Source organism: Chrysemys picta, chromosome 4 (genome assembly GCF_011386835.1).
Source record: "Chrysemys picta bellii isolate R12L10 chromosome 4, ASM1138683v2, whole genome shotgun sequence".
Lineage (NCBI taxonomy): Eukaryota > Metazoa > Chordata > Testudines > Emydidae > Chrysemys > Chrysemys picta.
This window is the reverse complement of record NC_088794.1, coordinates 106395430-106418321: the sequence shown is the minus strand read 5'-3', so window position 1 is coordinate 106418321 and position 22892 is coordinate 106395430. Positions and strand designations below refer to the sequence as shown.

The window sequence follows — 22892 nt, the reverse complement described above, 5'->3', positions numbered from 1 at the left end:
CTGGGTGCTGCAATTTCCCCATCTGTTTACCCATTTCTGCCAAACAGGTGTTGAGTCTTAACTCATTCAGACTTGAAAGTAGTTATTGAGATCATGGAGGCATTATGAAGTGCAAAGTATTATTGCTACTGTTAATAATAATACTGTTTAAATTACCTAAAAGTAGCTAGGGGAAGTTATGAAAAACACTACTTTAAAACATATCCAATTTATAAAGTATTTTCAAGTTTTGTATTCCTGATTAATAGACATTACTGTAAATGATTTTGCTTGAATCAGTAAAACTTTTTATTATGGTGAAATGTGTCAACTTTCATAAAACTGACAAAAAGTACGATCAGAAGAGGCCTTGATTAATGTTTTGGTACACTTATGTTTAGATATTAACAAGAAGATTGAGGTTTCGTTTGGAACGTGCTTCTGGGGAGACTTCTTTGATAGATCGAACTGGCAGAATGTTGAAAATGGAGCCTTTGGCAACAGTTGAATCCTTAGAACAATACCTCCTGAAAATGGTGAGCAACCTCCCACACAGATGGATTTGCAAAGAGTAGAGGCATTCTTTCTTGATATCATTTCAGTTTTTTTTTTTTTTTCATTCTTTAGGTAGCAAAGCAGTGGTATGACTTTGATAGGGCTTCATTTGTTTTTGTACGAAAACTACGTGAAGGCCAAACATTTGTATTCAGGCACCAGCATGACTTTGATGAAAATGGAATTATTTACTGGATTGGGACAAATGCGAAGTAAGATTCTTCAGAGTTAATTTATTTAAATCAAATGTGATATGCCATAATCTCCAGGAGCAAAACTGAAGGAAATATTGTAGTAAAATGGACTATACTATCATTTCAAAAAGAACTATATCTCCTGGATAGAATTAAATTTGTGTGTATTGTACCTGAAGACTGAAAGAGCATTATGAATCTTTGAAGTTGTCTTGGGAATTTTCTATTTCTATCTTTAATCTAAGACAATAGTTTTCTCTTTCAACTCCACATAGTAATATGAAAGTTTTGGATTGTCTCTTAGTTATTTAATATCTCTGGGGTTCTGACTATTTTATAATTTAATATTAATTAAAAATTATTCTTAGTCTGTAAAACTTTACTGATCTGTTCTTTTAGAGTAAATGATAAATGAATAATACAATTCTCTTTTCAATGTAGAACTGCATATGAGTGGGTAAATCCAGCAGCCTATGGATTAGTAGTGGTTACATCTTCAGAAGGAAGAAATCTGCCTTATGGACGTTTAGAAGACATCTTAAGCCGTGAGAGTTCAGCTCTGAATTGTCATACTAATGATGATAAGAATGCTTGGTTTGCCATAGATCTTGGTCTTTGGGTAATACCATCGGCTTACACGCTACGCCATGCTCGTGGTTATGGAAGATCTGCACTCAGAAATTGGGTTTTCCAGGTATCCAAGGATGGACAGAACTGGACTACTTTGTATACCCATGTTGATGACTGTAGTCTCAATGAACCAGGGTATGTTGAAAATATTCTAGCTGCCTTTACAAAGTTGAACTGTCAATTAAAAACATGCTTTGCTATTTCCTAGCTTTTAGATGTAGGCTTTTGCATCTCTAATTTTAAACCCTTCTTTGGTTTTTTTAAGAGCATTTCTAGTTCACAAACTTAGTTTTGCTTTTTAATTTTCACTGATGCATTATGGACTTAAATGTTCATAAATATTGAAAATCTATACTGAACTTGTTAATGGATATGAATAATGAAGAGATGCACTGTTGTTAAAAAGTGTCTGCCCATTATCACTTTACACTATGAAACGTAGAATGTAACAAATGTTTGATCTCAATATAGTAGTAAGATCAGATTGTTGCCTAATTGTTTCTAATGTTTGGCATAGGCAGTGGATATATGTTAGAGCAAATTTTGTTTACTGTTCCATTTGAAGTCTAACATAGCATTCCTTTTATTCCAGAATAAGTTGATGTCATATAAGCTTAACATGCATTGTAGCAACATAAGATGGTTTAGAGTAGTTTTCCCCAAACTGTGGTCCATGATCCACTGAGCACTCGCTGCTGGTTTGTAGCAAGTTGGCTGATCATTTGATGCTGGCCTTCCCCTTTGTTTCTGACTTGCCTTACATTATATTAAATGCAGCTAAAACAAGCTACTAATGTACTTAATATTATTTTTTCCTGTAAGCAATTGCTGTGGTAGCTACAGGAATATTATGTAATTGTGACTGGGAGGCTTAAGTGCTCCGTGCAGTCAAGAGTGGGGAGGAGAAGTGTTCTATGAGACTCTTAATGTGTGGTTCACGTGATGGAAAAATTGAACTCCAGGTTTAGAAGATGGCTTTGGTTTTCTTTTGGAGAAAGCAGGTAACACTTGTGAATTCACACCAGCACTCATCCAAATTTTGTAACCCGTAAAGCTTCTTATTTTAATATTTTTCATGTTCTTGTCAGTTTTCATGCATTAGTAAATTAGCATTAGTAAAAGTAACCGTCTCTTCTTTTCCCCCCAATTAATATGAAGTTCTACAGCAACCTGGCCTGTAGATCCACCAAAGGATGAGAAGCAAGGATGGAGACATGTAAGAATAAAACAGATGGGAAAGAATGCCAGTGGGCAAACACACTACCTCTCCCTGTCTGGTTTTGAACTTTATGGTACTGTGAATGGAGTGTGTGAAGATCAATTAGGTAAGGAAAAGAATACATGTATCCAATGTGCTTTTCCACAAAGTGATAGTGAATGCATGGCATGAAGATAAGTGAATATGGGGAAAGGGATAAATTGAACTTTGTCATGGACCTTAAAAAAAAAAAAAAAAAAAGCTCAAAATAAGTGTGCATGCAATTTAGCTTTACCTTTTAAACATACTTTTACAATCTTGTCTAGATTTTTCTTTAATCTACATTTCAATTACGGTGTGTAGGAAAAGCAGCTAAGGAGGCAGAAGCCAATCTGCGGAGGCAGAGGCGACTAGTTCGCTCTCAAGTTTTGAAGTACATGGTTCCTGGTGCTCGTGTAATCAGAGGAATTGACTGGAAGTGGCGAGATCAGGATGGCAGTCCACAGGGTGAAGGCACTGTTACAGGAGAATTACACAATGGTGAGGAAGTGCTTATTGAATTTACAAAGGGTTTTAGGTTAATAGTTTCATGTTCTATTGCATTGTGATTATGAAATCATATTTTTGTTTTCTTTGCTACACTTCGAAAGGCTAATGCAAACCTAGAATGCATCAGGCAAGGTCTTTCCAGTAGAGATAGGGAAGTGTTATTACCATTATACAAGGCACTGGTGAGATCTCATCTGGATACTGTGTGCCATGCTGGTCTCCCATTTTAAGAAAGGTGAATTCCAGCTAGAACAGATGTAGAGAAGGGCTACTAGAATGATCAGAGGAATGGAGAACCTAAGGGGCTCGGTTTATTTAATCTAATCAAAGGAAGGCTATGGGGAGATAAGATTGCTCTCTGTTAATACATCAGTGGGATAAACACCATGGAGGGAGAGGTGTTATTTAAGTTAAGGGCCGGTGTTGACACAACAAATGGATATAAATGACCGTCAACAAGTTTAGGCTTGAAATTAGACAAAGGTTTTTAACCATCAGTGGAGTAAAGTTCTGCAACAGCCTTCTGAAGGGAGCAGTGGGGGCAAAAATCCTAACTGGTTTCAGGAATGAGCTTGAAAGTTTGTTGGAGGGGACAGTATGATATTGCCTACGATGTCATGTGGCCCATCTGGGATTGCTAGTAGCAAATATTTCTCCAGTGTCTGAAAATGGAACACTAGATGGGGAGGCTTCTGAGTTACTCAGGGAAAGAATTCACTGTAGTAATTACGCGCGGCTCATGAGACGCCTCATGGTCTCGGACACTATCCGTTGGTCCCGGGACATTTACATCGAGCACATCACCGGCCACCGCCAATACCAAGAGTGAGCCGGGGAGACCCCGTGCACCCACACACACCCCCTGCTGGACCCTATCCCCTGAGCCCTAAACCCACCAAACCTAGCTGAATTCCGCCACGTGAGGGTCACCCCATCCCCATTACCCAGCCCGCTTACTTATACCCATGACTGTCTCTACCTCCCGTATGGGTGAGAGACCCTCACCGTTTATCGACTGTCTCCTGATCCCGCCCACCGGTTACCCACCCCTCATTGGGGACATTGCAGTGTGTATATACTATGTGTGCTGCCCAGCCCCAAAACACCAACATACCCCCATACTCTGTATGTTACCCCCAATGACCAATAACTAACGCTTCAAATTTTCTGTATCGTTTATTTCTTTTAAATATTCTCTAATAAAATTTATATCTGGCTGGTGGGTCTCACCAACATACCCAGGATCTAACTGATGACCATAATTAGGGTTTGGAAGGAATTTTCTCCCGGGTTTCATTGGCAGACCCTTAGGGGCTTTTTGCTTTCTTTTGCAGCATGGGGCACAGGTCACTTGCTGATTTAAGCTAGAGTAAATGGTGGATTCTCTGTAACATGAAGTCTTTAAACAGTGATTTGAGGACTTCAGTAACTCAGCCAGAGGTTACAGATCTATTACAGGAGGGTGAGTGGGTGAGGTTCTGAGGCCTGCAACGTGCAGGAGGTTAGACTAAATGATCACAATGGTCCTTTTTGGCCTTAAAGTCTGAGAGTCTATGGGAAAATGTTATGCTGTTTGTAGGGCACAGATGATTAATATTTTAGAGGAGGTAGATTAAATGTTATGATTGTCTTTTCACTGTTGCAGTTCAGTTGTGAAATTCTACATTTTTCTTTTTAAAGCATGAAAATAGTCTGTTCCAGTACATATAACAAGTACAGTAGAAATTGAGTTGGTTTGGAAATGATGAACATGAAATGAATATATCTTTAGCATTTTGCTTCATTAAATACACCAAATTGTTATTGCAGAATCTGTGTGACATGATAAACAGTTTACAGCATGTAAAATTGTTGATTAGTACAAGATGATGAACTATGCTTCATATCTGCATTATCTTAAGATACCTTTCTGCATCTCTTCTAGCTTAGCATTTGCAACATTTTTCTTGGCCTATTTACTTATTTATTTTATTTTCTATACCTTTCCTATCTTGCTAGCTTCACTGGGATCAGGTCACTGTTTGCTTAATATAAAAGCAATTAACTTAATGTTAAAGGGCTGATGTAAGCCTACAAAAGCCATGGAAGTCAGAGCTCAGGAGGATATAGAGTGCTATCAAAGAGGCTCCAGAACAGTGATGATTATACTGTCTGCTTCCTTATTGTTTTCCCCTTCAAGTATGCAATATCAGCCCCATTTCCGAGGCCTCCTGAATATAGGATCACTCCTTCCTTAGGTCTGTATTTTTTCTGTATGCAGTTGTTAGCCCTTTAATATTATTTAAAGACATAATATTGTTTGGATTTTTTTTAAACTTCAGTGTAGCATGTAGGGAACTTTTCCATGGTCAGTACACTACTCTTAACAGATGCAGCCGCACCCACCGCCATATTCTTATTAGCAATACCTTTCTAAGTATGATTGGGGAATAGTATTTTTATCATGCAAATCTCCTAGTAAATCAATGGTTTATCATCTTTTGCTAAAATTTTATTATTTAAAATAAATGAAACTACTGCTCAGCCTTCTCATGTGGTTATGTCAGATTACATAAAACATACCAGCAAATTCTTTATCTGTACTATAATCTTCCTATGCATTGTTGGAATATTGCAAGAAACATCCCAGTGACTTTAGTGGGACTACTCATTTCTGAATTTTAAGCAGATATTGAAGTGCTTTGTTGGACTGGGGCAAGAGTATCCAGCACCTGCAGGAGCAAGATTCCTAATGCATAGAAAGTGACCTTATTTTTTATATACATATAAAAGTATATATATTTTATACTAGGAAAAGTATATTTGGTTGTGCTTTTCCAAAACATTCTCTCCTGAACCTCATAAGGAAATTCATATTTGTTTACCATGATAAGGGACTTTCCTCCCTATCTTGTGTGTAGAGTTTGGCAAGAAAAGCATTTGAAATCCTGAGTTTTTAATGGAGAAAAGGAAAAATTCAAATTTTGTGTCTCACCTTTCGTATGGCAAGTTTCAGTTTGAGATGGCTTGAAACAGTTCATATAAAATCTCTTAAATGTTTATCAGTGCATAGTAAAAACAAAAATACTTCATAAACTGTAACATTGCTAATGGGGATACCTATTTTTTACATATGAAGATTGTGACCATTTAAAAACACTATTTTCCTCCAAAATGCAAGAGTGTGTTGGCCTATTTTGAGGATTGCCTCTGAAGTTGTATTTTGTTCTAAAAAATTATGCCTTTTGGGTAGAACTTTGCACACACAAAAAAAGCATCTGATGATGCCAAAAGCACATTTTAATGTTTAACTTAAAAATAGCTCATATCTGTTTTTTTATTTGAGAAAATAAAATGTGCATCTGGGCCTGACAGTTTCTAGGTCTCATTTCTTCCTGATGTCATATAAAATGACTAAAAAAAAAATCCCAAATTTTTATGAGTTTAATGGAAAGTGCTGATCAGGCGAAACAGTGCTACCAAGTTTCATTATAACAACGTCTAGTAAAGCTTAAATTAAAAAAAAAACAAAACCTTTATGAAACATTAAGATTGTGATAAACATTTAGACAAGCAGGAAATTAAAACATGAGAGTAACATTTTACCCTTTATACATGATGTGAGCAGTAATAACAGTAGTCTGAATTAAGGGTTTAGATGTTAACTTTACCTTTTGAACTTTCTTACGTTACTCTTTTATCACAGTGGTGTTAGAAACATCTTCTAAGAAAAGAATAGAAATCTTGCATCCCTTGTTAGAGCTATTTTCATCTCAAGTAATCAACTAGTCAAGCGTTCTATTAAATTATTATTCTTTTGCAATTATAGAGTCCAAACCTGCCACCCTTACTCAAGCAAGTAGTCCTTACCTATATAGTCCAATGGAAGTCAGTGAGGCTATTCATGTGAGTAAGGAATGCAGGATTGGGCCCACATTAATTACTGAACTGAAAAACTGAGTTTCAGTAAAACTTTTTATTTTGAATTGGAATACAAGAATGAAAAAAGTTCCCGTTTAATCAATTTCATTTTTTAAATATGCATTCTATAACTTAAAGATGCTGGCACACATAATTTCAACTAAGCAACATATATAAAAGTGTTATAATTATACAGTTTTGCAGAAATAAATGAAGACATGAGAAATTTTAATACATAATTATGATTTTTCTGACTTTTCATTCCTTAAAAATTAAGGACGTTATTTCTAAATTTACGGGAAACTATTAGCATCCTTTGTTATAGTAAACATTTTATCTTACAAATACTTCAAGCCCACTTATATGAAACTCATATCCATCTTTAATTAAACTAAAGATTATTTTTTTAAAAAAAGGAGAAATGCCTGTTTAACAGGCATCTAGTATGCCAAATTCCAGCCTGGAGCAAATTTTTTTTGGCTGGATTCTCAGACCCTGAAAATAGCGATTAATCAAGGCATGTGAATGCCAACTTAACTTAGTAAAACTATCAAATTATTTAAATTCCAAAACTTTTTTCATTTTTAATTGGCACTGAAGGCTATTTACTAATTTTAGTAACTCAAAGAGACAGCCCTGATACAAAGCTGATCCCATATTGTGGAGCTACTGTCTTACACGCTCCTGTCTGCTTTCTGCTGGGTCTCATAAACTCCTGTCCCTTTCCAGGCTGGATTGATGTCACCTGGGATGCTGGTGGCTCTAACTCTTACCGTATGGGCGCAGAAGGAAAGTTTGACCTCAAGCTTGCACCAGGGTACGACCCTGATTCAGCGGCATCACCCAAACCTGTTTCATCCACTGTTTCAGGCACAACGCAGTCATGGAGCAGCTTGGTGAAAAACAACTGTCCAGACAAGACGACTGCTGCTGCAGGCTCCTCAAGTAGAAAAGGAAGCAGCAGTTCTGTGTGTAGCGTGGCCAGTAGCAGCGACATCAGCTTGGGTTCGACCAAAATGGAGCGGAGATCAGAGAGTGTAATGGAACAGAATATAGTTTCAGGCACTGACGTCCACGAGCCAATTGTTGTTCTGTCTTCTGCTGCTAACATGCCTCAAGCTGAAGTAGGGTCATCATCCAGTGCAAGCACCAGCACCTTAACAGCGGACATGGGAAATGAAAATGCAGAAAGGAAGTTAGGTCCTGACAATTCCATACGTACTCCTGGGGAGTCTAGTGCCATATCCATGGGAATTGTTAGTGTGAGCTCTCCTGATGTTAGTTCAGTATCTGAATTGACCAATAAAGAAGCAGCTTCCCAACGACCCCTTAGCTCTTCAGCAAGTAACAGACTTTCAGTGAGTTCTTTGTTGGCTGCTGGTGCTCCAATGAGCTCCAGTGCAAGTGTTCCTAATTTATCTTCACGTGAAACTTCTAGCTTGGAGTCTTTTGTACGAAGAGTGGCAAACATAGCACGTACCAATGCCACTAACAACATGAATCTAAGCCGAAGTAGCAGTGATAACAACACTAATACTTTGGGAAGGAATGTCATGAGCACTGCAAGTAAGTAAGATATATATTTTTGTCAGAAAATGAGATCAAATGCTTCATGTAAGAGGGATGTGGAAGGTTGTGTCTGCCCTTGGCTTCCTTTTAGACTTTAAATGTGATCCATTCTGAAAGCTTGATGTGGAATTTAACTACATCAGCCCCCATTTCCTGTGTTCTTGTATAACTCATGAAGAGTTCATTGTATTTGGGAAATGGCGTATTGCTGTTTCTTCACTAATTTGTAACTGTTTTGTTGTCAACTGCCCTTGCTCCCTTTGTAGCATTCTCCAAACAGGAAAAGAAGTTTATTCCTGTAACACATTTTTGAAAACTTCAACAAAGTTAGAGATGCTGGAAAACTAACAGCAGCTGATTTATGAGGCTGCCTCTTTAAGCTGTTCCATATTACATAAATTTACACACATGCAGAGGTCTGATCTGCCCTGAGGGGGAAAAGTATATATGTAATTACCAGTATTACTAGGAGATTTTCCTGCGCATTGTGAATTGATTCTGTAGACTTGAACTTAAAGAACACAATAAAGGAAAAAATAGTGTATAGTAGAAAGATATTTTAAAATTTCCATGAATTTAATTTCCCACTTAATATTAAGGCCAACTGCAATCCACTTTACTGAATTCATTATGATGTGTATAGTTGGTGTATAATTAAGGCTTTGATCCAACAAATCTTATGCATATACCTAACTTTAAGCATGTGTGTAGTTCCATTGTTTTCAATGGTACTGTATGTGTTTTAAGGCAAGGTATGTGCTACAGTCCTTTGCTGGATTTAAGGTATAATAAGGGAAGTATATAAAATCCTGCTATTTGTTATGAGTTAGGTCATTCTTCTGAATTTTAGAATGGCCCTGTCTCCCACTTGGTGTATCATAGAACTTGTAGATGTTTTGTTTTGTAAATTTGGCCAATTATAGTATTCAAATTAGGGGAAGGCATTGATGAGCAGCCTTTTATCAAATTGACCAAGTTCAGAGAAATGAAGTCATCCTAACCAGAAAGCAACAATTCAGTTTCATATTAGAATTTCCATACCTTTTGTGTCCTTTTCCTTGTAGTCTTTTTCTCCAAATAGGTGAATGACCAGCCACAGTAAAAGGGATTGCTCCTTGCTCCTTTTGTGTGTGTGCATGTGTGTTAATCTTTTTTCTTTGAATGATGATGTATAGAAAACTTTTCAGTTTGTTTTGCTATACATTCTTATGTTCATAAAGTGAGATCAGGAAAAATAGTTTAATACTTTGGGGCAGGCATAAAGATAAAGGGGAATAGAGGGAGGAGTAGAGGAAGGAAGAGGTTACTGGCTTTTTGTTTCATAGAGCAGGAGAACAGTGCCAGTAATGCTGAAGTTAATTTGTGCTGGGGGAGGAGGGGAAAGGCTTTGATTGAAGACAATAGTATGTGTTTTAATAGCACACTTAATTAACTTCCTAGAATTTGGCAGCAGGTTAAGACATATATTGTGAAACAGTAGTGATGCAAAGTGCAAATAAACCCAGTTCTTAACTTGCCAATTGCTTATTTCAAAATTAAATAAAAAAAAATTTCTCTCCTTTTAGGAATTATTTTGAATTTTATAAACGGAGCAAATTGCATCTCTACTAGATCCCTTAAAGAGGCACCAAGGACTAAATTCAGTAAGGGAACCATACTTAGTGTGATGTATATGTAACCCACACACCTCCTGGGTGTGGTGTTCTGTCCCATCTAGTGGCATCGAGACCATTTATAGAGAGGTTAATGAGTCTGTTCTACAGTCTTAGCTAAGAGCCATATGGCTTTAAGCTCAGGCTTGTGCACTAAGCTCCAGAGGTCCCAGGTTCGATCCCATCCGCTGCCGACCGGGGTCTGTCGGTGTTACAAGTGGGGGCTTGTCTGGGATATTTAACTGGGAAGACTCTGAAGCTCGGGACGCGCTGTGGTTACACATAGCTAAGTGGAAGGCCTGGAATTCAGATACATTCTGCATATAGGCTTGTCCAGAAGCCATCTGTCTGAAATTACAGATTATTGGGTCTGGGGATCTAGCTATAACGGTTGCAATTTAAAAATATCAGCATTTACCAGTAGTTACTATGCAGTGGTATCTGAGCTAACCAATTTCTCTACGCTTATATGGTAACTGTGTAATAACAGCTGGCATGTGCTGACTTTGACTTCTACTGTACCTCCTCCTTATTCTAGTAGCAACTTGCTGTTGCTACTATGGTTATGTATGAGAAGATATTCACGCTATTATAATCCCCATTTTCAGGCTCTTAAAAAAAATAAAAAAATAAAAAAAAAATCTTTGGGCCTGAAATTTCTCATGCTTGTCTTTAACCCAGAAGTTTGTGGGTTATTTATTAATTTTTGGCGGTATGGGACAGTGAGAGGTCTTTTTAGGAGGCAAAGTTAGCTACTTAAAGGAAATCTCAAAATTCAAATCTAGTTTGTGAAATTAGTGTCAGGTACTATACCTGCCTGGGCCCTACCAATTTTTGTGATTTTCCTATTTGCATTTTCTTAGTTTTAATTTTTAATCTGTTGTATAAGACTCACATCAACAAAGGTGAAATGACTGACTGCAGAATGAAACAGAAGCAGTAACGTTTATTATACACAGCTCTGTGAAATGCAAGGAGTAAACAAACTGAATTTTTTTCTAAACTGTTTCTAATGTGATTAAATTGCTTGTGTCCCTTTTAGAAGCAATTTTCAAAATTGCTTTTTTAATTAAAAAGCTTATTTTTAAAACTTCAAACTTTATATTTCACATGTTTTATAGAAATAATATTTGAAAATCACAGAGCATGCAACAAGCTTTATTTTTATTATAGCCTGCGAACCTGCACAATCTTTACTTCAGGCATGTGAGAAATCCCATTGAAGTCAACGGGACAATTCACATGCTTAAAGTTAAGCATGTGCAGAAATATTTGCAGGATTGAGGCTTAAGTGTTTGATTTCTTACAGATATACTGTACAGCGCTGCACATATAATCATGGTCACCATGTAAATACCCAGAATTCTGCACATTGAATTACAGTAAACATACCGGCACATATGTCAGTTATCATTAAGGTCCTACTTCCTTCGTGATATTGTGGATCCTGCAATACTGGGCTACCACTACAATTTTTATTTTAATTAGCTTATCTTGCACAGTCCACAAATTTGCATAGATTTTGAGTATTCATTTAGTACTGCATTAACAGTAAAATGTAAAAGGCTAAAGTGAATGTACTTGATTTCTACAGCAGTTGCATTTAAGACTTTTATATAATCTTCTGAAGTTTATATTGTACCGGTCACCTTTTTTTTGTAATGAATGTACTATTGTTGCAGCATAATGTCTCGTTATTTAAAAAGAAAAAAAAAAAGCAGGCATAACATAATACTTGAGTGTTTTAAAAAAAATTGCTGGAAGGATATAAACAAATAGGTCTTCTCTGACTTTTCCAAATTACTGCTATTAATAAAGGTCCATTATTACTTTTCTGTGATTTTCCATGTCTTGGCTGCAACTCAGCCACAATTATTTGAAGATCATCCAGCGGTTCAAGTAGGACCTTAATTATTATACATTTAAAATAAAACGCATGTAGTGTATTTTATGAGTATGCAGTCACAGTTCACTTTTTTCTTGTTTTTAGTCTTTAATGTTTTTTAAAAAGGTAAAGATGTATTAAATTCAGAAATCGATTTTAAGATAGTCATGGCTGAGATTTCTAACACAAGTATGGAAATTAAGTTACATTTTTAATAGCACTTGTGACTGAAGCGCATTGCCCATATTACTGAATAAACACACTACATAGAAGTAAACAAAATACTACATATGTGAGAGAATGTCAGGTTAGGGTTTCTGTAGGATTTATAAAATGCACAAAAATCAGAAGCTACAAAATTATATCCGTTTTTTCTCTGTATATCTATTAAATTGCATTGACATTAGTTAGAGAAGCGATCAAATCAGATTAAACTGGGTTTTAAAGAAGATACTGCAGATTTCCAGGGAAGTGTATACAGTAGGATGTATTTAATAAAATTTTGCTTAGTTTACATGCAGGTTGTCCAAACTGGACATGCGGTCTATTTAACATCCCCAAACAGTTGCTGTACACCTCCGTGTTTAGGACCTCTCTTCTCATAGACAGGTTACCCATGGTGACTTTCAAGCCAAAAAAAAAAAAAAACTTTTTTTTTTTTTTTCAAACACAGGACTCATGCATGTAAATTGTGCTCTTCGAATCATTTATTTTATCTTACCATATCTTTATAGCTTCTCCTCTTATGGGTGCCCAAAGTTTTCCTAATCTGACTACAACTGGTACCACATCAACAGTGACCATGTCTACATCCAGTGTTACTAGCAGCAGCAATGTAGCTACAGCAACTACAGTTTTATCTGTTGGTCAGTCACTTAGTAACACTCTAACTACTAGCCTAACATCAACATCTAGTGAGAGCGATACAGGTCAGGAGGCAGAATATTCTTTATATGGTAAGTTTCATTTTTAAATGAACATAAACAGAACTCCCATTAATGATTTTCCTTTTCTTCCTTACCTTTTTAATCGTTTTTTGTTTAGTATTTTATTTACTGAACAGTCTTTGAGAGTTGAGCTGTTCACCTGTCATTAGTTATGTAAGGCTGTACTCATTCAAAGGAATTTTGATGTAATGGCAGTGTTTCTGTACATTTTGGTTTTTTATAGTCTAAATCTCTCTCCTGCACTCTTACTGATTTTTTTTTTATGTAGGCATTTAAATATTATATTCGATTTTTTTTTTTAAATTGGACCAGTGAGTTTAATGTCTAAAACATTCAGTAAATAGGCGTATTTTAAAATCAAACATTCTTCTTTGTGTGTTGTATAGATATATTGCTTCAGATTTTTAAAGGTATTTAGGCGTTGCTGTGCTGCTTAGCATTGCAGTTCCTAACTGATTCGGGAGCCTAAATATCATTTTCAAAAGAGTCTGAATCCCTTTTGGAGATGTTTTAGGCTCCTAAACCAATTAGATGTTGCAATGCAATGCACAACAATGCCTAAATACCTTTTAAAAATCCAGGCCATTGCCTTTTATCTCAGATAACACATTTTATTTTATGGAAGAGTAGTGTGTGTGGTTCCAGGAATCCCAATACCAGAGGAATGTCAACAAATTGAAGGGAATGATTAAGAGGATGGAATGATCTTATTTATGAGGAAAGACACAAAAACTTAAATGCACAATACACATTGGCTTGGCTAAATGATAATTATGGGATAGGATAAACAGTTAAAGGGTGTAAATACTAAAATAGAAAAGGGGGAATTTAGGGTAATCTAAGGTGAGTGATACATAGAGGAGTTAAAGGGAAATTTAGGCTGGTTATCAGGAAACACTTAGCATAGAGGTTTATTAAACTGGGGAATAGCCTCCTAAGGGAAGTCCTGAGAGCTCCATTACATGAGTCATTTAAAACTAAAATGAACAAAGCACTTAAAGAATGTAGGGGAAAGTTCTGTCTTGGGCCCTCATCTAATGCCCATTCACTTCAACGGATTAGGCCCATTTGGAGAGGATTGGTCAAGATGTCTGAATATGCCTTTTCTATTTCTAATTTCTTTGTTTCTGTGATACTAAATGGAACCAGTGTCACTCAAATATCTACATGTTGACAAAAACTTTTGTTCTGGCTCAGTGGCTGGGCTTAAAGTACACCGTATTCAGGAGAGACTGATGTGGTAGTTGTCTTAGAATTCCTGTCGGAGTCTTGGGAATGACGCAGAGATTGCTTGGATAGATGAACTTATTTGTTGTTCTCTGGTAGAGCCTCCATAGCAGAGGTGTGGAAATATGAAGAAGGAATCAGAAAATATATATGCAGTAAAAAACCCTCTTTAGTAGACACTAGGGGAGTATGGGTGAGCTGTATGCCCATACCAAGGCTTTTGTTGAATAATTCTTATTATTATACATTTTACCTTTCAAAATGGTGTTAACAAATATATTATCAGAAGTCTGTTACATTATGTCATTTGTAAGGCTCCGTGTCTGTCACGGAGGTCGCGGAAGTCATGGATTCCGGGACTTCTGCAGTGGCCCCCCAGCTAAGATTTAGTCGGGTATTTATAGTACAAGTCATGGACAGATCACGGGCCGTGGATTTTTGTTTATTGCCTGTGATCTGTCTGTACTTTTTATTAAAAATACCCATGATTAAATCGTAGCCTTAGTCATGTATTATGGTTTGGAACACACACTTAATGTTAGTAAAAAGGACACCATCAATTTGAAATTAGTTCTAAAAATGAGTTAAAAGTAGTTGAAGGTCGTAACCACCCCCGAGTACCACTATCCATCTTTCTAGTTTTACAGTCCACATATTTACACAAATATGAAAGATCCACATAGAAGGGGAAACTGACTGTGTGACTGTATATAAAATGCTATGAAATACATAATGTAAACTGAAGAGAGAGAGAGGTTTTTTTCCCCCCATCGTTATCCATTCTGTGATTTTTAGGTGTTACTTCTAACAAGTAGTTAGAAACACATATACTTCTAAACATTTTTACTGTATCCTTTGAACAGACTCCTGTTTCTTTGCCAAGTGTGTTATCTTAGCTGCTTTACCATTTTTTTCTTTTCCACACACATTGCCAGAGTATCTTGGACTAGGTTTTAGCCCTGTCTTCCTTAATAATTATTTTGTTTAAATGAGATCTGTTTTCATTCTTCTCCTGCTTTTAGTTTTCAAAATTATTTCAATTTTTTTGAAAACGGGTTTGTGTCTCTTTTATTTTATATATAGATTTTCTTGATAGCTGCCGGGCAAGTACTCTATTAGCAGAGTTAGAGGATGATGAGGATCTGCCTGAGCCAGATGAGGAAGATGATGAAAATGAAGATGACAATCAAGAAGATCAGGAATATGAGGAAGTTATGGTATAGTATATACCTATCATACAAAAATACTTTCCAATTAAATAAAGTATGCATATTAAAGGATATGTAAAAAACCCATAGATATGTTGGCAATGTGGAGACCTAGAACTGGCTTTTCTATTCTTAGAGCTTAGTTAGAGTTATAATAAATACACAAGAGTACCTGTCCCATGTTCTGACGCAACTTGACAAATTCTTAAAACAATTCAGCATAAATAGATGTTGACAGTTACTCGCTACTAGCACTATGCCAGCATTAACATAAATATACCAAATTAATAAATCTCACCAATTAAACCACTGTACTACCTCCACAATCTGACCCTCAGTCTGTTGGCCAGCAATTAAAAATAGGGCTTGCAGTGTGCCCTGAACGCTAATAAGCTTGGACTGTTACAGACCGTGATCAGGGAATGAAAGTTAAAAGGTTCAGGGCCCTGATAGTGCCCTTCCACCAGCCCCTTCTTTTTTTGTACCAAAGGAGCCATAGCTGAGGTGCTTCCATGGCAGTATCTCGTAAGGAGAAAAGGAAATTTCTAACACTGGCAGGTCACCGCCTTTTCAGACCTTTATAGGCCAAAACCAGCATCTTAGAATCAGACCAGAAACCAATGAACAGCCAGTTCAGATCACAGACCACCAGTTTAATGTGCTCATGAAATGACACACAACGTAACAAATAGTCTGCCAAATTCTGAGTACCTGCTGCAGTTTCTGGGTGGATTTAAGACACAGCCCCATGTAGAGAGCATTGCAGTAATGTAATCTCCAGGTGACAAAGAAAAATGATGATAGTTGCATCCAAAGTTTACAGTTCACTGTCAACATCAAAAGCAGTGGGTACAACCTTCTGGCTGTGTGGAAGTGAAAAAAGCTGATCTGCCATAGCTGCTACCTTCTCTCCTGTTATCAGTTGGGAGTCTAATCAGACTCCCTGACTGAGAACCTGATCCACAGATGATGGTAACACAACTTCAATAACAAGAGCCAGTGTTATTCTAGCCAAATCTTCTACTTGCTTCCCCTAGTGATTCTCAACCAGAGATACGCGTACCCCTGGGTGTATGCAGAAGTCTTCCAGGGGGTACATCTAGATATTTGCCTGGTTTTACAACAAGGCACTAGCGAAGTCAGTACAAACTAAAATTTCATAGCAGCAATGACTTGTTTATACTGCTCTATATTATACACTGAAATGTAACTACAATATTTATATTCCAATTGATTTATAATTATATGGTAAAAATGAGAAAGTAAGCAGTTATTTAGTAATAGTGTGCTGTGACACTTGTGTATTTTTATGTCTGATTTTGTAAGCAAATAGTTTTTAAGAGAGGTGAAACTTGGGGGTACCCAAGACAAATCAGACTTCTGAAAGGGGTACAGTAGTCTGGCAAGGTTGACCAGCACCATTTCAGTGGTAATGGTTCTGAATTTCCTCTTAGTTTGCCTATGAAGTAATTCATCACATCTTCTCAGATGTGTTGAACACCTACAAATCACCTTGACTTCATTGGGATTCATGTATGCTCACACTTCTGTAAATCTGGCCACTCAGATGCCTAAACATAGATTTAGAAACCTAATTTTAGGAATCCAAGTTTGACAGCTTTGGCCTTACTATTTTATCTTTCAAGGTTTCCTTAAACATTTCAGTTATTTCCATGGGAAATTGTGTACAACTTTTTGTGGCTAATTTAACGTGCAAATTGAAGTATTTTTAAATCCTAATTTTTGTTAGTGAATAAGAGATCCTGGTAAGGTTGTGCTTTCAGTGAAAACTTTGAAACTATTTCTAAATATAGATCACTAAATGTTTTCCAGTTAATTATTTTTAAGGCTAAAATTTAGTCATGGGTATTTTTAGTAAAAGTCATTGGCAATAAACAAAAATTCACTGCCCGTGACCCATGAGTTTTACTATAAATGCCCTTGACTTAATCTTAGCTGCTCCTTGGGCCCCAGGACACTGCTACTGTTCTGGGGCCACCCACTGGGGTATGGCTGGCCCTGGGGCCACTGCAGGTGTGGAAGTCATGGAGGTCCTGGAAAGTCACAGTATCCATGACTTGTGTGACCTCTGTGACAGACTCTCAGCCTTAATTATTTTCCCTGTTGTCTTGTATTGATGAATAAAATTGTTGGGAGTGGAAGGGAGTGCATTCATAGCTACAAACAGAGTCAATTTGTGAATAGTATTCCCAATGTGTATTTAATAGTAGTATTTCCAAAATGTAGATCTCAAAGCACTTTACAAAAATGGGTAAGTATAGTTAACTCCCATTTTTTACTTGAAAAAAATGGAGGTTTTGACCTTGCTGAAGATCTTGGGACTAGAACCCCAGTACCTTCTTTCTAGTTCACTTTTAGTTTTACCTTTTATATAACTCTGCCTTATTTTGTAACTAGTCTTTTTTGTTTAACTGTTGATCAAATGGTTTCTGTGTGGAATCTTGCTTAAACAGGAAGAAGAGGAGTATGAAACTAAAGGGGGACGCAGAAGAACATGGGATGATGACTATGTATTGAAACGTCAGTTTTCTGCTTTGGTTCCTGCTTTTGACCCAAGACCTGGCCGTACTAATGTCCAACAGACAACTGATCTAGAAATCCCTCCACCAGGTATGTTGGAAGAACACTAAGGTTACGTCTACACTGCAATTAGACACCCATGGCTGGCCCATTCCAGCTGGCTTGGGCTGCAGGGCTGTTTAATTGCAGTGTAGACTTCTGAGCTCTGGCAACTGCCCACCTCGCAGGATCCCAGAGCCTGGGTTGCAGCCTGAGCCTGAAGTCTACTCTCCAATTAAACAGTCCCACAGTCCAAGCCCCGTGAGTCTCCTTCAGCTGGCATGGGCCAGCTGCTGGTGTCTAATTTGCCCTGAGAGTTCTTGTTCACACTGTAAAAGCAAGTTACTGTAGGTCTTTTCCTTTCTATCTGTAGTGCCCAATAACTGGAAGAGAGTTGTGGCTTCAGCCTGCAAGAGGTGTACAATAAATAGCCATCCTTAGTACAAACAAATGAAAAGGACCCAGTATAAGGGGACGATATTAAGGCTTGAAGGAGAAATTTAAGTGCATCTGGTAATTTAAAGTGAAGGATGTTGTCAGGTCCCTTGCAATCCTTTGCTACAATGGGAGAACCTGATAGTGAAAGTGAATGAAAGAAATAAAGTAAACTATTCTGCTTTCATTGTCAACGCTGATAAATGCAAAAAATAAACAAATAAGTAAATCTAGATTTTAGGAACTCCTTTAGCTGTTGGTAACATAGATATATCATACTGTTTTTAATATAATTTTATCCTGACAGTTCCTTTCGGATATAGACATTTAATATTAAATCAGTAAATGTTCTTATAAGGGCATATTATTATTAATGTTAAGTAGTATGTGTGGAGAGTACTTATGTTTCATGAATTTCTTTTTAATTGTTTCTTAAATGATTTTACAAATACAGGTACACCCCATTCAGAACTCCTGGAAGAAGTTGAGTGTATGCCATCACCTCGTTTAGCTCTTACCTTGAAAGTTACAGGTCTTGGTACAACTCGAGAAGTAGAGTTACCCCTAACAAATTTCCGATCTACAATCTTTTACTATGTACAGAAATTACTGCAGCTTTCCTGTAATGGCAATGTGAAATCTGATAAACTTAGACGTATTTGGGAGCCAACATACACGTAAGAGATTATAAATATATCAATACATCTACAATGGTTTTATTGGAGGATGACTGGCTAAGAAATTGCTATAAAAATGTATGTTAAGATTTGACTGCTTTTTCTCACAAGAATCAAAGAAACTGATACCATATGCAACTAACAACTTGAGGGAGACAAGGGATTTTTGCAGCAATGTAGAATGAATCTGAAGAGGGTTGCTTCTGCCTGCTGCTCTTCTAAAAATGCAGTGTTGAAGGAGGTGCTGGGAAGTAATCAGTGTCCTTATTAAAACAGGGCTGCGGTGGCCTACTGGGGATGTGACTCACTCCGTGGTCATACCCTGCTATATAGACTTTACGTAAAAGATCTAAACCTTTCTTACATTCTGTTGCTTGTATTCTAATTTTTTATGTAAGTTATTTTATTGCAGATTCATTGTGGTTTTTGTAGTGCTTTGTAGAGTTTGGCATGGCTGATTTTGTATCTCTGATCCAATAATGAAATTAGTGTTCATTACAGGGGGGAGGTTTTCTATTCCATGAACTGTGAAACATGATACATTATTAATGTATTTTGGTTTTCTTCTGAGTCCCTATCCCAGTTATCTTTTCAGTCGTAGGGTATGTTCACTCATCCTTACCTTGCATCCAAGGAACTAACAGGTTTTTCTCTAAGAAGCCATTTTCAGTATTGTTCCCTGAGGGTATGTCTGTGCCGCAATTAGGAAGTATGTTTGTAGCAGGTGTAGACATACCTGCGCTACCTTTGATCTAGTTAGTCTGATCTACTTTAGCAGCCTTCAGTCATGTGCTTCAGGGTATATCTAAACTGAATTCAGGAAGTGTGATTGCAAAATAGGTAGACATATCTGAGCTACCTTTTGATATAGCTAGATCAAAGCTAGCTCAAGTAACAATAGCAGTGAAACTGTGGCAACACAAGAGGCTGCACATGCTAACCCCACCCCCCCGCAGGACTCTAGTACAGATGTGAGCAGCTGCCAGGGCTTCACTGCTATTGCTACTTGAGCTCACTTTGATCTAGCTACATCAAAGGTAGCTCAGATATGTCTACATACGTTTGTCACACCTCTCGATTGTAGTGTAGACATACTCTGAAACATGACTGAAGGCATCCTAATGTAACCATATCCTTTCCCTACCTCTAGATAAATTCTGTTAGCACCATTCTAGAGACCAGCATTTGTAAGATCACTCAGGCCCCATTTAAGAAAATGGAGCTTAAGTGCTTTGCCAAAAAGGGATGGCCTTAAACACATGTTTCTGAGCATGAGTTGAAGTATTCTGCTGAGTTGGGACATCTCACTCTTGCTACTTGGAAGAACTGCTGCTACTGCTCTTTCGCAACTTCCAACAAAACGATAAAGTATAACTGCAGAATGTAGAGGCTGTACTAAAGATTCTGAGTGAATCAATATAGCATTATTTAAATATCTTCTGCTTTTCTGAAAAGCTATTTAAAAACATTAACACTAATGTTTTCATGTTTAGAATCATGTACAGAGAAATGAAGGATTCTGATAAAGAGAAAGAGAGTGGAAAAATGGTAAGACTAATTTTGGTACTTTTGCTAATCCCTACATTGTGTGGCTGTTTAAATAATAACAAAACAAATCATTGCAGTTTGCGAAATGCAACATTTTTTTAAAAAGCACTAACGTAGTTCTTGAATATTTAGAAGATATGAGTGAAAATTTTTGTAAATGCATGTTCCTAAAGAAATTGTGTATAATGCATGTGAAATCTTTAGGACTTTACAATCAGGAAAGACCAACATTTGGTGGTTCCTGTTGTAGGGTTGCTGGTCAATAGAGCATGTGGAACAGTACCTTGGCACTGATGAATTACCAAAGAATGACTTGATAACCTACCTGCAGAAGAATGCAGACTCAGCTTTCCTGCGCCACTGGAAATTAACCGGCACTAATAAAAGTATTAGGAAAAACAGAAATTGTTCTCAGCTCATAGCTGCATACAAGGTATATGTCCGCATCCAAACATTTTTTTTTTGGTTGGGAATGGCTGTGTGCTTCGTTTTGCAGCTTTGAAGATTCTTGAGGAGGAGGGGTGTGAGGTGTAACTACAAAATTGCTGTATGGTTCATGTGCCAATATCAAGTTTAGTCTTTGCTGGCTCCATTTCTTTTATATGCCTCTTTGTCAAGAGCATTAATATTAAAAAGCACTCAGATCATAGTCTGGACCATAGTACTGTTTGTACTTTTAAAAGTTTTAATTCTCTAAAAGGCTAAACACAGTAACCCATTCTTGTTTGTAAAGTGGTTAATTTACTTTGATACAGTGTTGTAAAAATACTAGTCTCTATATTTTCATTCTAATAACCCTTTTTACAGGATTTTTGTGAGCATGGATCCAAGTCTGGATTGAGCCAGGGAGCCATTTCCACTCTTCAGAACTCTGACATTCTTAGTTTGGCAAGAGAACAACCTCAGGCCAAAGCTGGTAGTGGGCAGAATTCCTGTGGTGTGGAAGATGTTTTACAGTTACTCCGTATTCTGTATATAGTTGCAAGTGACCCTTATTCAACACGAACTTCTCAAGAAGGTTTGTAAGTAGCCTAACATGGTTTATTCAGCACTTTAACAAAAACAAAATAAACAAGTTCTTTTCATATTTTCAGAAGGAGATGAGCAGCTTCAGTTTAATTTTCCACCAGATGAATTCACAAGCAAAAAAATCACTACAAAAATTCTGCAACAGATTGAGGTAAACATAATCTAAATGGTATAATTTTAAGACTGTTTATATTCTTGATTGCTTTGGTTGTATGAAATTTAATAGCTGATTTGGTCACTTAGACTTCTGGATTCTTTTGCCCTTATCAGAGGGGTAGCCATGTTAGTCTGAATCTGTAAAAAGCAACAGAGGGTCCTGTGGCACCTTTACGACTAACAGAAGTATTGGGAGCATAAGCTTTCGTGGGTAAGAACCTCACTTCTTCAGATGCAAGTGTATCTTGCATCTGAAGAAGTGAGGTTCTGACCCATGAAAGCTTAGGCTCCCAATACTTCTGTTAGTTGTAAAGGTGCCTCAGGACCCTCTGTTGCTTTTTGCCCTTATTTGTCACATAGGTAAATTTATTTCCCTATTTTTAAAATCATTACCCTTTTTTTTTAAGCCATACAGTCTAACCAATCCAGATATAAAATATGATGGAAAAAGAGGAATCTAATCATATTAAAGATTGCACAAATATTGTGCCCTCCAGTCCATGAAAAATAAATCAGCTGAGCCTACTAAAATGGAAAAATCTCCTAGCTGGCACAGTCAATTTATCTCAAAAAAAACAACAACGAGGAATACTTGTGGCACCTTAGAAACTAACCCATTTATTTGGGCATAAGCTTTTGTGGGCTAAAACCCACTTCATCAGGTGCATGCAGTGGAAAATACAGAAGGAAGATATATACATCAACATGAAAAAATGGGGGTTGCCATACCAACTCTAGCAAGACTAATCAATTAAGGTGGGCTATTATCAGCAGGAGAAAAAAAAAACTTTTGTAGTGATAATCAGGATGGCCCATTTCAAACAGTTGACAAGAAGGTGTGAGTAACAGCAGGGGAAAAATTAGCATGGGGAAATAGTTTTTAGTTTGTGTAATGACCCATCTGCTCCCAGTCTTTATTTAGGCCTAATTTAATGGTGTCCAGTTTGCAAATTAATTCCAGTTCTGCAGTTTCT

General features: G+C 37.0%; 1 protein-coding gene across 22 annotated transcripts in view; it reads left to right on the top strand.

Moving 5' to 3' along the window:
* HECTD1 (HECT domain E3 ubiquitin protein ligase 1) overlaps positions 1-22892 on the top strand; it is a 109586-nt gene that overhangs the window by 66843 nt on the left and 19851 nt on the right. For 8 of the 22 annotated variants that reach the window (XR_010601069.1, XR_010601068.1, XM_065595406.1 and 5 more), the window contains exons 20-33: positions 381-515; positions 607-746; positions 1170-1493; positions 2517-2683; positions 2920-3096; positions 7735-8571; positions 12846-13067; positions 15369-15502; positions 17968-18124; positions 18963-19185; positions 20679-20733; positions 20984-21166; positions 21541-21751; positions 21828-21913. Coding sequence is in view for 19 of the 22 variants with exons in the window: in XM_065595406.1 (XP_065451478.1) it covers positions 381-515; positions 607-746; positions 1170-1493; positions 2517-2683; positions 2920-3096; positions 7735-8571; positions 12846-13067; positions 15369-15502; positions 17968-18124; positions 18963-19185; positions 20679-20733; positions 20984-21166; positions 21541-21751; positions 21828-21913 (3051 nt within the window). In the remaining 3 variants the exon portion in view is untranslated. The remainder of the gene's footprint in view (positions 1-380; positions 516-606; positions 747-1169; positions 1494-2516; positions 2684-2919; positions 3097-7734; positions 8572-12845; positions 13068-15368; positions 15503-17967; positions 18125-18962; positions 19186-20678; positions 20734-20983; positions 21167-21540; positions 21752-21827; positions 21914-22892) is intronic. The other 14 variants (XM_008164111.4, XM_065595410.1, XM_024101818.3 and 11 more) reach the window with 8 other exon arrangements.